The sequence below is a fragment of the Narcine bancroftii genome, chromosome 6 (assembly GCF_036971445.1).
Source record: "Narcine bancroftii isolate sNarBan1 chromosome 6, sNarBan1.hap1, whole genome shotgun sequence".
Classification (NCBI taxonomy): domain Eukaryota; kingdom Metazoa; phylum Chordata; class Chondrichthyes; order Torpediniformes; family Narcinidae; genus Narcine; species Narcine bancroftii.
The window spans coordinates 224,951,247-224,965,277 of record NC_091474.1 but is presented as its reverse complement, the minus strand read 5'-3'; the positions used below and the strand labels follow the sequence as shown (position 1 = coordinate 224,965,277).

At 45.5% G+C, this 14,031-nt stretch overlaps 1 protein-coding gene across 5 annotated transcripts in view; it reads right to left on the bottom strand.

Moving 5' to 3' along the window:
* Positions 1 to 5,176: 5,176 nt before the first annotated feature.
* LOC138737078 (centrosomal protein cep57l1-like) overlaps positions 5,177 to 14,031 on the bottom strand; it is a 54,385-nt gene continuing 45,530 nt past the window's right edge. For 2 of the 5 annotated variants that reach the window (XM_069887543.1, XM_069887547.1), the window contains 2 exons: positions 13,058 to 13,202; positions 5,178 to 5,597 (listed from right to left, as the gene is read on the bottom strand). In XM_069887543.1, the coding sequence (XP_069743644.1) occupies positions 5,379 to 5,597; positions 13,058 to 13,202 (364 nt within the window). In that variant the 3' untranslated portion in view covers positions 5,178 to 5,378. Of the gene's footprint in view, positions 5,598 to 13,057; positions 13,203 to 14,031 lie in introns of all 5 variants that reach the window. The other 3 variants (XM_069887546.1, XM_069887544.1, XM_069887545.1) reach the window with 3 other exon arrangements.

The following is a 14,031-nucleotide window of genomic DNA, read 5'->3' as shown; positions in this document are numbered from 1 at the left end:
CTACCTATTGTGGCTAATTACTTTATACGGTCCCTCATACAGCCGTTGCAGAGGTGTTCGGTGTGCCCACCTCCAAACGAAAATGTACTCACAGGTCTCTAAGTGTTTGGGATGTAGGTTTTGGTCTGGCCATGTGGCGGAGGCTGCAGAGGTGCTAGAGTGCCCAGTTTTTCCATCAGATTAATCAATGAGGCTGTGGGACAGCCAAGAACTCCCCTGGTATTCCCAATAGTGCACTGTATACCATCTTGACTGCAGAGGCATTGAAGTCCTCTTTTAGTAAGACCGCCTTTAGGTGTCGGTGGAACCACTCCACCAACTCATTGGCCTGAGGGTGGTAAGCCGTGGTATGGTGGAGCTGGGTTCCCAGCAATTTGGCCAGCGCCACTCAGAGCCCCAAAGTGAACATGTACCTCTATCAGAGGTCACATGCTCCGGGACTCCGAACCTCAACACCCAGGTGTTAATCAGTGCCCTGGCGCAGGTCTTTGTGGTTGTATTGGCCAGCAGGACTGCCTCCGGCCACCTCATTGGTCAATCATGGTGAGGAGATATCTCGCTCCACAGAAGACCAGCAGTGGCCTTACAATGTCAATGTGGACATGGCTGAACTGACGTCACGCTGGTTTGAAAGTCTGAGGGGGGGTGGCACCTTGACATGCATCTGCACTTTGGACATCTGGCAGAGCATGCAGGTCTTGCCCCCTGACTGACCTGCTTCCGGAGGCCATGCCAGACGAACCTACTGGCCACCATTTTAACAGAAATCCTGATGACTAGGTATGCCAGGTTGTGCACTGCCTCAAAGACCTGCCACCTCCACACTGCTGGCACAATGGGGCGAGGTTTGCCAGTGGAGACGTTGCAGAGGAGCGTCTGGTTGCCAGGACTGATGGTGACATCCTCCAGCCTGAGGCCGGAAACTGCTGTTTTGTATGCCGGGATATCAGGATCCTCCTACTGTACCTTGGCTAAGGTGGAATAATCTAGGGTCAGGGCCTGGATGGACTCAATCATGGGGTGGGACAATGCGTCAGCACCACGTTGGTCTTACCCATGATGTGTTGGATGTCCATGGTGAATTCAGACACATATGAGAGATGTCGCTGTTGCCTGGCCAACCACGGGTCAGACACTTTGTGGAAGGCAAAGGTCAACGGTTTATGGTCAATGAAGACCTTGAATTGCCAGCCTTCCAGAAAATATTAATGTGCCTGACTGCCAGGTACAACACCAATAGCTCTTGATCAAAGGCACTGTATTTGAGTTTGGGTGGTCAGAGGTGCCTGCTAAAGAAGGCCAGGGACTGCCATTGCCCTTTGATGAATTGTTCCAGTACACCCCCTTCTGCTGTGCTGGAGGTCTCTACTGTGAGGGCAGTTGGCACCTCTGGCCTAGGCTGTACCAAAAGGGTGGCATTGGTCAGAGCATCTTTGGCCTCATTGTCCCAGGTAATGTCCTTACCCTTCCCTACCATGAGTGTGAAAAAGGGGCACCTAAATTGGGAGAATCGTTGATAAAAATTAATCATACTGGCGAATTCTTGCAACCCATTCATTTTGTAGGGCTTGGCAAAACACCAAATGACCTCTACCTTCTTGGGTAGGGGTTTTGCTCCGAGCCTGCTGATCTAAGGGGGCCCCAGGAAGTTGATTGTTCCTAACTTGAACTGCCACTTAGCAGGGTTTATAGTTAGCCCGAATTCCTGCACTTGGGAGCACAGTTGCCTCAGGTGGGCCACATGCTCCATGTTGTTGCAGCTGACGATGAGAATATCATCCAAATAGATGAATGTGAAAGGGAATTGCTGGCCCACCACATCCATCAGCCTCTGAAAGGTCCAAAGGGCATTCTCAGGAATTCAAAGAGTCCGAAAGGAGTAATGATGGTGGTTTTGGGGATGTCATTGGAATGGACTGGGATCTGATGATAGTCCCTGATGAGATTGTCCTTTGAAAATGCCCGTGCCCCTTGTAATTTAGCAGTAAAGTCTTGGATGTGGGGCACAGGGTACTTTCGGGTGTGATGGGCTCGTTGAGGTGGTGATAGTCACCAGATGGCCTCCATCCTCCTGCTGCCTTCGGGACCATGTTCAGGGGTGAGGCCCAGAGGTTGTCGGAATGCCACACCATCCCTATCTCTTCCATATTTTTAAACTCCCCCTTGCTGAGGGTGAACTTCTTGGAGGAGGTGGCACACCCTGGCATGGAGCAGGGGGCCTTCAGTGAGGACATGGTGCTTTACCCCTATGTTTTGGTTCAGTAGTGGAAAACTTGCATCACAATCGAAGAGAACCCCACAGGGATTCGCGTGAATCCATTGTTGGATAGCGTAACAGAGTCAAGGTGGGGGACGGGTAACTTGGCTTTCCTGATGTGCTCATGAGGGCGGATGGGGCCCTGACCCCAAGCCATATGCAGCAATCAGGCACTATTAAAGAATGCCATGGGCTGCCATTGCCCTTCGATGAATTGTTCCAGTACACCCCCTACAACTGTGCTGTGAGGGCTGTTGGCACCTCTGGCCTGGGGTGAACCAGAAGGGTGGCATTGGTCAGAGTGTCAGCAAGGGGGAGTTTAAAAATATGGAAGAGATAGGGATGGTGTGGCATTCCGACAACCTCTGGGCCTCACCCCTGAACATGGTCCCGAAGGCAGCAGGAGGATGGAGGCCATCTGGTGACTATCACCACCTCAACGAGCCCATCACACCCGAAAGTACCCTGTGCCCCACATCCAAGACTTTACTGCTAAATTACAAGGGGCACGGGCATTTTCAAAGGACAATCTCATCAGGGACTATCATCAGATCCCAGTCCATTCTTTGGCCTTCTGGAATGCCTCATCCCAGGTAACGTCCTTACCCTTGCCTACCACGAGTGCAAAAAAAGGGCGCATGATGCAGGCTACTGCTGATATAGTTCCTTGAGGGCAACGTATTTGTCTTGTTCCAGAGGCTGCCATAGGAAATCTACAACCCTTGCAGCCGTCTCCTGGCTGAGTGAGCTCACCACGTAGTAGTAACATGTGTCGCTGGTGTTGATCTGTCGAAGGTAGAACCTGTTCAAACCACATGAGATGCCCAGAAAGTTAGCAGCTTCAACGAAACTGCAAGAAGAGCTGCATGTTCCATCATCTTCAGGTCCAACTGCTAGTTGGACCTGTCAGAATCACCAATGTAGCATGTGCACTACCGTGAAATGTGGAAAGAAAACACACAGACGTGAGGAGTTGAAGTCAAAGACTGATTTATTGCACTTTCAGGTCTGCTTATGTTCACTCCTCGCTGTTGACGTTGGGAGTGATGTCACAGCAGTGCTGATCTCTGACTGGGCGGCGATTCCGCCATTGCTCACTGTTTCCCACTCTGCAGGTGGTCACCTGGGATGAAGGTTATTGGCCCACACAGAGTTCGCCAGCCATTTTGTGTACTAAGTCGCATTTCAGTTAGCAGGCCACTACAGAAGCCACATTTTAGGTGTGAGGAATTGGGTGAGGAAGAGAAAGAGTGCTGGAGCATTGATCAGAAATCCAGCTACAGAGGACCCCAAATAACAAATGGAATTCACATTTCATCTGAAACAGGACAGTGAGACCACAACAATCCTCAACTAGTCTTTGACTATGAAGGTACTCTCTTTTGCTTTTGCTTTTCTTGCTCTCTTACTGTAGGGGTACCAGGCAGCACTCATGGCGACTCTTTGTATGCCTTACAGCAGGCAGAAGGCAACTTTGTGTAATATTACATGCTCTGAACTGTGACACGACAATAAAAGAATCTTGAAGGTTCTACCTTCAAAAATATCCCAACCACACCACCACCCCCACCCCTCCCCCCCCCCCCCCCCCCAGAATTGAATTCATAACTTGCCGTCCTTCAGGCTTCAATCAGTGAGGATTGGCAAAAACACCTATTCCATGATCATCTTCAACAGCAGGGCCCCAAAGGGTTGCATAATCAGTCTCCTACTATACTCTGGGTACATCCATGACTGTATGGCCAAACACCATTCCAAACCCATCAATAAATTCATAGATGACACCATGGATCTCAAACAACAAAAAGTCAGAATTTAGAAGGGATATAGAAGAACTAGTGCCGGTGCAAAGAGAACCTCTCCCTCAATGTCAGTAAGACTAAGGAGCTGATTTATAAGCTTCCAGAAGACTGGTGGAGCCCACTGCTTTCTCCAGATCCATGACATAAGTGGGATATAGCAGACAACTTTAAAATTCCTATGAGTAAATATCTCCAATTACTTGTCCTGGTTTTGCCACATTTACACAATAGCCAAGAAAATGTCCCTGTGCATCTTCTTCCTCAGAAACATAACGTAATTTTCCACATCACCTGCATCTTTCAACTTCTATAGTGGACCAATGGAAATATCTATACTATACAATATGGGAACTGCTCCACCCAAGGCAGTAAGACTGTGAACCCAGCTCAGACTATCATTGAAAACCCCTTCCCCTCTATCCACTCCTTCTATAATTCCTGCTGCCTTGGAAAAGCAGCTAAAATATTTAAAAAAACGTATCTGACCATGGTTACACATTTTTTCGCTCTACCCCCATTATCAGACTCTCGATCGAACCTCATTCATACTATAATGTTGTACTTACTGTTCTCTCTCTTTAATTCTGTCCTGTGTTTTTCCTGCTGTATGGGTTGAATAAGTGGACTGTTTGCAAAACAAACAGCCTTGCTAAACCTCAGTGAATGCAACAATAAACTTGTTTTAATTTAGACATACAGCAGGGTAACAGGCCCTTCCGGCCCACGTGCTCGTGCTGCCCAAATACCCCAATTAACTTATGACCCCAGTATGTTTTGAAGAGTAGGAGGAAACTGGAGCACCTGGAGGAAACCTACACAGATATGGGGAGAATCTACAAATTCCTTTCAGACAACACCAGATTCAAACCCAGGTCGTTGGCGCTGTAATAGCGTTACAATAACCAGGACACCCTTCTCTTTATATCAAATTTAGGACAAGAGAATGTATCACCCAGATTACATTCCACATCAGGGATTGGAATACCTAGTCCTGCATACCCACAAACAGGGGACAGGTTATGTAGATAAGAAAGAGGATGAGGCACAATAGATTCTTAAAAGTTTTTATTAGTTAATTGAAGAGTAACAAACACAAAACATTCAGCAACCTAACACAAATACAATACCAAAATGTTTTGATTGCAGATTAAAGATGCAAAAATACATTAAATAAAATCAGTGCTACTTAAAAATATCTGCAGTCTTTCAAGTTTCAGAACAAGAAGAAAATCTCATAAAAAAAAACAAATGTATCAATTCATACAGTAATTATTCAAACTCAAGGTGAATTTACATACATTGCTTTCAAGTTCTTGTGATTACTGGTCCCATACAATATCGTTTCTCCTCAGGGTCAACTGCAATTTCTGTGCATTTCTCAGCAACTGAAGACTTTCCTTTCCTTTCTTTCCCAGAGCACTGGTTGATTTTAATGAAAATTGTATTGCTTCATTCATTCCATTTATAGTTTTTGACAGTTTTTTTGGTTCAGCCATTTGCTTTCTCATTTTGTTTGCTTTCCGGTTCAATATTTCAACCTTTCAAGATAAACAATTACCAGAAAAATGACTTTTTATGCCTTTGATTCAATGAAGCATAAACATTATAATTACTTTTGTTGCAAGAATTTAAAAAAAAATGAACCAAGGACAGCAACATACAAAAGTGTGGGAGAAACTCAGCAGTTACACAGCATCCATCAGAGGTAAAAGGTGATCAACATTATGGACGCAAGCCTTTCGTCAGGGACATGACAGGTCACGTCTTATCATCATCCATAGAAGTAACAGCAAGAAACGGGCAGACGCTAAATAAGAGGGGGGAAATGGGAGCACAAGTCGGCGACTGAAAGGTGAATACAGGTGGGAGGGAGAAGAAATGCAAGAAGCTAAGAGATGATAGGAGAAAAAGGCAGATGGCTGACGAAGATACACTCTGATAGGAGGAAGAAAAGGAAGGGGTGGGGAGCAGGAAGAAGAAAGATGTGGATGACAGAAGCAGGAATGGCAAGTGGGGAAGAACGAATGGAGGAGGAGGAAAGGGGCCTCAGAGAGTCAAATCAGTTTATTGTCATTTGATTGTACAAGCACATCCAAAAGCATGCAGACATACAAACAAATAATACATATGCAGAACAAGTATTATACAGTACAATTCTAATTATCTGAAATGGTTGGGACCAGGCCTATTTCAGATAAACCTTTTTTTTCAAAGAACTGGTCATTTTTTTTTTTAAAAACAGCCCAGTAGAAATAGAAAATCACTCCTGACAGTGTTTAAACAACAGCCAAAAAATAAGGTAAGGCTTTTTAAGCATTAAAATAATGTTTAATTTGCTGGCTGCCGCCAATCACCAATACTTCCCCATCAAGACCCTGCCCATGCCAGGAGCCCAAGAGTCCTGCTCCTGCCCAAGTGCTCAAGGTTCCTGCTGCTGCTGCCGCCGGAAGCCCGGTCAGTTTGGCTCCCAAAAAAATTGGATAAATGAAGATATCTGAAACAAATCAGAAATCCTCAGTTATCTGAAATTTTTTTAAAAAATTTTGGATAACTGAGGATTTTGGTGAAACTGAGTTTGGATAATCGGAGTTGTACTGTATCTATAAAAATAAGTAAATAAATAGTTTTGTAAAAATGAGAGTCTCGGATAGTTAGTGTGAGCAGTTCCTTTGGTCATTTAGCATTCTCACTATGCTTGGGAAGAATCTATTCCTCAGCCTGGTGGTGCTGGCTCAGATAATCCTGCATCTTTTCCCCAATGGGAGCAGTTGAAAGATGGTGTGTGCAGAGTGATTTTGTGTCCTGGAGCCATGTTTCTCTAATCACCACAGCACAGAAGCCCTGCAGTCCTCTCTGGTTCAAATGCAGCCTCAGGTAATCCACTTTCTTCTCCAGTGATCTTACATTTGAGAGTAAGATTGTTGAGAGCATGGTTCTGAAGGGATTAACTCAGTCTATCCCTGATGCCGGCCCATTTTCCATGCTTCTGCCTTCTCCAGCAGTGGTTTTGATGGCCTCCCATGTGTCTCCCATGATCTGCTCTGCAGTTTGCAGCAGTCAACGTTCCCTGCTTCAGTAGGTTTAAACCACAGGCTTGCCGATCCGATCTGCTAATTTGAAAGTCCAGTTTGCATTTTGTATTTTGACAAGAGTTTCCCAATCGTAGATACAATGGAGTAGGTTGGGGATTTCACAGTTGTGAGGAGCCGAAGTGGCCACTGCAACCTCATGTGCCACCATCTTGGATATAGGAAAATCAGTGGAGGGGAGTTGGGGTGGGTTGGTTGTTGATTGAAAAAACAAGGGGGAGGTTTGAGGCATTGTGATTTGGGAGGTCAAATATCAGGGAAGCATGTACAGTTCATAGCAGGTCTCTTCAAAGCATTGATATGCAGACAGATAAGGGGTTCACTTAAAGTGCTCAGGCAAGTATATAAGGTTGGAAAAAGCTTATGTTATGCTTGCCTTCATTTGGACAGGGCATTGAGTACTGTGATAGTACAGATTCTATCACCAATGTGTATATGTACAGACAAACGAGATGTGCTCCACACCAGGGTCATGCCCAGCGCGAAATGCCACATTGACCACCGGCTGGTTCGCTGCAAGCTCAACCTTCACTTCAAGCCAAAGCCCAGGAACAGTAAAGCCCCCAGAAAGAGGTTCAATGTTGGAAACCTGCAGTCAGACGAAGCGAGAGGAAACTTCCAGGCAAACCTCAAAGCAAAGCTCGACGATGCAATCCGCCTCACGGACCCGTCCCCTGAAACCCTCTGGGATCAGTTGAAGACTACCATACTGCAATCCACTGAAGAGGTACTGGGCTTCTCCTCCAGGAAAAACAAGGACTGGTTCGACGAAAACAGCCAGGAAATCCAGAAGCTGCTGGCAAAGAAGCGAGCTGCCCACCAGGCTCACCTTACAAAGCCGTCCTGTCCAGAGAAGAAACAAGCCTTCCGTCGCGCATGCAGCCATCTTTAGCGCAAACTCCGGGAGATCCAAAATGAGTGGTGGACTAGCCTCGCCAAGCGAACCCAGCTCAGCGCGGACATTGGCGACTTCAGGGGTTTCTACGAGGCTCTAAAGGGTGTGTACGGCCCCTCACCCCAAGTCCAAAGCCCGCTGCGCAGCTCAGACGGCAAAGTCCTCCTCAGCGACAAGATCTCCATCCTCAACCGATGGTCAGAACACTTCCAATCTCTTTTCAGTGCCAACCGCTCAGTCCAAGATTCCACCCTGCTCCAGCTCCCTCAACAGCCCCTAAGGCTAGAGCTGGATGAGGTCCTCACCCAGGATGAGACATATAAGGCAATCGAACAACTGAAAAGTGGCAAAGCAGCAGGTATGGATGGAATCCCCCCAGAGGTCTGGAAGGCTGGCGGCAAAACTCTGCATGTCAAACTACATGAGTTTTTCAAGCTTTGTTGGGACCAAGGAAAACTGCCTCAGGACCTTCGTGATGCCACCATCATCACCCTGTACAAAAACAAAGGCGAGAAATCAGACTTCTCAAACTACAGGGGAATCACGCTGCTCTCCATTGCAGGCAAAACCTTCGCTAGGATTCTCCTAAATAGAATAATACCTAGTGTCGCCGAGAATATTCTCCCAGAATCACAGTGCGGCTTTCGCGCAAACAGAGGAACTACTGACATTGTCTTTGCCCTCAGACAGCTCCAAGAAAAGTGCAGAGAACAAAACAAAGGACTCTACATCACCTTTGTTGACCTCACCAAAGCCTTCGACACCGTGAGCAGGAAAGGGCTTTGGCAAATACTAGAGCGCATCGGATCCCCCCCAAAGTTCCTCAACATGATTATCCAACTGCACGAAAACCAACAAGGTCGGGTCAGATACAGCAATGAGCTCTCTGAACCCTTCTCCAAAAACAATGGCGTGAAGCAAGGCTGTGTTCTCGCACCAACCCTCTTTTCAATCTTCTTCAGCATGATGCTGAAACAAGCCATGAAAGACCTCAACAATGAAGACGCTGTTTACATCCGGTACCGCACGGATGGCAGTCTCTTCAATCTGAGGCGCCTGCAAGCTCACACCAAGACACAAGAGAAACTTGTCCGTGAACTACTCTTTGCAGACGATGCCGCTTTAGTTGCCCATTCAGAGCCAGCTCTTCAGCGCTTGACATCCTGTTTTGCGGAAACTGCCAAAATGTTTGGCCTGTAAGTCAGCCTGAAGAAAACTGAGGTCCTCCATCAGCCAGCTCCCCACCATGACTACCAGCCCCCCCACATCTCCATCGGGCACACAAAACTCAAAACGGTCAACCAGTTTACCTATCTCGGCTGCACCATTTCATCAGATGCAAGGATCGACAACGAGATAGACAACAGACTCGCGAAGGCAAATAGCGCCTTTGGAAGACTACACAAAAGAGTCTGGAAAAACAACCAACTGAAAAACCTCACAAAGATAAGCGTATACAGAGCCGTTGTCATACCCACACTCCTGTTCGGCTCCAAATCATGGGTCCTCTACCGGCATCACCTACGGCTCCTAGAACGCTTCCACCAGCGTTGTCTCCGCTCCATCCTCAACATTCATTGGAGCGCTTTCATCCCTAACATCGAAGTACTTGAGATGGCAGAGGCCGACAGCATCGAGTCCACGCTGCTGAAGATCCAGCTGCGCTGGGTGGGTCACGTCTCCAGAATGGAGGACCATCGCCTTCCCAAGATCGTGTTCTATGGCAAGCTCTCCACTGGCCACCGAGACAGAGGTGCACCAAAGAAAAGGTACAAGGACTGCCTAAAGAAATCTCTTGGTGCCTGCCACATTGACCACCGCCAGTGGGCTGATCTCGCCTCAAACCGTGCATCTTGGCGCCTCACAGTTCGGCGGGCAGCAACCTCCTTTGAAGAAGACCGCAGAGCCCACCTCACTGACAAAAGGCAAAGGAGGAAAAACCCAACACCCAACCCCAACCAACCAATTTTCCCCTGCAACCGTGTCTGCCTGTCCCGCATCGGACTTGTCAGCCACAAACGAGCCTGCAGCTGACGTGGACTTTTACCCCCTCCATAAATCTTTGTCCGCGAAGCCAAGCCAAAGAAAGTGTAGGATGACTGTGATTGGCTGAGAGCATAGCCACGCCTACTGGCAGGTCTTAAAGGATTGCTCCTAGCCAGACCAGGTCATTCTGGACTGGTCGACCTACACGTGATATGCTCCAGTCTTTTAGTTAATAAAAGCCTTGGTTTGGATCTACAAGTCTTTGGTTCTTTCGACGTGCTCTACAAGTACTAATCAATGTTCCCTCTAATTTTTAGTAGCAAATGAGCACAAAAATCTTATGTTGTGCAAATTTTATTCCTGTGACAAGAGTATATGCACACCGAACGCTTGTGCAAATGTAAACTTGAAATTGCTTCAAGATAACTGGCATAGCCTAGCTCTCATGGCTAATAAAAGTATATTGGCATGTTTTAATATAATACAAGTACGATTCCATTCTCTGAAGTAATGTATTTAGTTAAGATTTTATTTTATGTAATTTAACTTTTGTGCACACATTAATTTCCTTTGTGTGTTGGTTGCAAAACAGGTGTGCTTGTGCACACTTCATAGCTTAGAGAGAATAGTGGTATTAAAGGAAGCCATGTTGCAATAGTACAAAGCTTTAGAAAGTCTGCGCATGGAATATTATGTGTGAAGAGCCAGTTAATGAAGACGATGTGGTCAAACAATAATCATGGCTTTTATTAGCAGAAACCCATGTTATACCCAAGTAGAGATAATGCACAGCCAATGTTAGTACAGCAAGGCTCACCAGAGGGGAGACAGGCAGCTTGGCAGACATTCACCACAATGTGGAATTCAGGTTCCCCATTGCAGAAAGGACGTGGAGGCTTTGGAAAGGGTACAGAAGTAATTTACCAGGATTTTGCCTTGATGTGGAGGTATGAGTTAAGGGATAGCTTGGACAAATTTGGATTGTTTTCTATAGAGCGGAGTGCTAGAGATTTACAAACTATTGAGAGGCATAAGGCAGACAGAATCTTTTTCCCCCTTCCCTGAGTAAAAATGTCACCTACTAGAGGAGATAAGCTTAAGTTGAAAGGGGATGTTTTTTAAAAATACAGTGTGTGGCATAGGTGCCAGAGGTAGCAGTAGGAGGAGATACAATAATAATGTTTAAGAGGCATTGTGTTCAGTGTTGTCATGTGGGTTGAAGGGCCTGTTCACGTGCTGTACTGTTCCATATTCATTCATTCCAATGGATGGCAGAACGAGTTTCCTCACTATCTCCAGTTTAGAAATTGTTCCTGCTTAACAGTCTTTTTTGCTTTTAATGTCATTCATTGCAAAACTGTAGCAATATGGTTACTATTGTTTTCTCCAACTTACAGACAAAATGGACATCTGTAAAAGTAGAGTCTGTTTGTTACCAGGGAACAGCCTGTATTCCTTTTTTATCATAGGACTCAAATACTAGAACTTCCTATTTAAAAGCATTGTGGGAATACCTTCAGGAGGATTGCAAAGATAGTGTCTTACGATTTTAACAATCAGTGGCGGATTAATTACCACCAGGGTATCAGGCTGAGCTTTGGTAAGGCTCCCCTTGACCTTGCTGCCTTGCCCTACCATTCGTTGAATAGAATATAGTTATGTTAAATGACATATTAGGAGTCTCCAAAATGGTTGATGCTGACCCCTGGGGGCTGATGGGTCTATCCAAGAGGTTAAAAAATACCAGGGGTCAAATGAACTTTTGGGGTCGAAAGAATTGTAGAACCCAAGGTCCCCACTTGGACCCTGACTTTTATCCTCCTGCCCAGGAGTCTGACGTCCCCATTTCTGCCAGGCCCCCCTCCCTTCTGGGCCCCTGACCTTAAGCCTATTCATCCTAATGGTTAATCTGCCACTGTTAATAATACAGCCTGCCCAAGAAATCCATGCCGCCCAATTACACCCAATTAGCCTACCAACCTTGAGCGATTTGGAGGATGGGAAGAAACTGGAACACTTGGAGAAAACTTACACCGGTCACAGCGAGAACATACAAACTACTTACAGACAGTGCCGGATTCAAACCTGGGTTGTTGGTGCTGTGGCAGCATTGAGCTGACCACTAGGCTAACCATGCTGTCCACCTCTTCAGCAAATTAGGGATGGGCATTTATTTCTGGCATTGACACCAACTCACAATTACCCACTCCCCACACCTCTGTTGAGACCTTCTCTACGTCAGAAAGACTGGGTGGAGATTTGGGAGATTGCTTCGCTGAGTACCTTCGCTCCATCCGCACCAGTGACAGAGACCTCCCAGTAGCCAACCATTTCAGCTCTGTGTCACACTCCCATACTCACATGTATGTCCATGGCCTTATGTACTGTCCCACCAAGACCACCCACAAATTGGAGAAACAATACCTGATTTTCTGTCTGCGCACTCTCCAGCCAGATGGCATTAACATCACTTTTCCAGTTTCTACTAACCTGCACTCCTCTTCCCTGTCCCCCTTCCCTTCCCTCTTTCCAGTTCTCCTCCCTCCTTTCTCCACCTATCACCTCCTGTTTTTGCGACCACACCATCCCTCTATTCTTTTATTCGGATGCCTACCAACATTTTTCCATACCTTGATGAAGGGCCCAAGCCCAAAATTGCTACATAAAGGACAGTGTTTGACCAGCTGAGGTTCTCTAGCTTTGTGTTTTTACTTCAACCACAGTCGCTACAGTTTTTCATGTTTTACTACTAAGAAAGCAGATATTTATAGGATAGTCCATGTAAATTACAGGTCATTTAACTACATCAACATGTTGCACAAATACAAATTCTATTTGTTAAGTTCCACGGCAATAAAAAAAATATTATTCACATTTCCTTGAAAAATAATGGCTGGGACAAGCATCCTATTGAAATAGTTCTGATGTTAGATGCTTCTGACTTGTTGATTTGGAAAGCAAAAAATGTAGTTTTTTTGGGGGACAGGGTGAGTGGAAGATGCTTTTTTTTTAAAAATCAGGCACTCACCTGATTCTGGTGTTTTTTGAGTTTTGAAATTTGTTCCCCTTTTCTCTCCATCTGTTTTATTAGACAGTCCAGTTCGCGTTCCAAATCTTCACGGATATCTACATTTTTGGTACTTTGTATTTGTTTCAGCAAATCCTGATGATCACTGGAATTAAGAATTGGTTAAAAAAACACAGTTCAGTACAGAATGGTTTACTTTAATGTTATCCACCATCACCTCCAAAATTGCACCCCTTTACCAAGCCACCCAAACTAACTTATGTCCTCACTTGTTTACGATTATCCAACAAAATTCTAAAAACGATTGGATTATATAATGCCTTAATCGAATGAAACTTGCAAAGTGCCTCACATTACAAATCTAAGGTTGGCCCAGTCTAGCAAAATGAAGTTGGAAATGGAAATAAAAACATGGTCAAAAGGGACAAAGTTTAATGAGCATGAATAGGTAGGGGACAGAGGGATGTTGACAGGATTAGTTTAAGTTTACATCATGGTCAGCACAGATCTTATGGACTGAAGGGCATGTTCTATATTCTATGTCAATTATGGATCATAGGCAGCGAAAAGCATGACTGACAATAATATTCACTGATGTACAACAGGCATAATTAGAGGAGTGCTGAGAATAAAGATCCAAAGGAAACAGCACAACCTTGGACAAATTTGAAAAGAATCACAAAAACGCAAGGGGGCGGCGCATGGAACAGAAGGTCACAGAGCACAGGAAGTAATGAGTGATTGGGGCCTGGTGTGAAAGAGTCCCAGAATTTTCTATCATCCTTTTTTTGAATACCAATTAAATAATTGAATCTAGCAGTGAAAAAGAAATCTGTGAGGATTACAGCAGATTAAGTAAAGCACGAGTAGAAGCAAGCAAAGTTGCAGGTGGAGAGATGAACAGACTTTTGGTGCTGTGTCATTGAAAATCCAAACTCTCAAAGGATTACCAAATACTTAGTCCTAATTGCAAT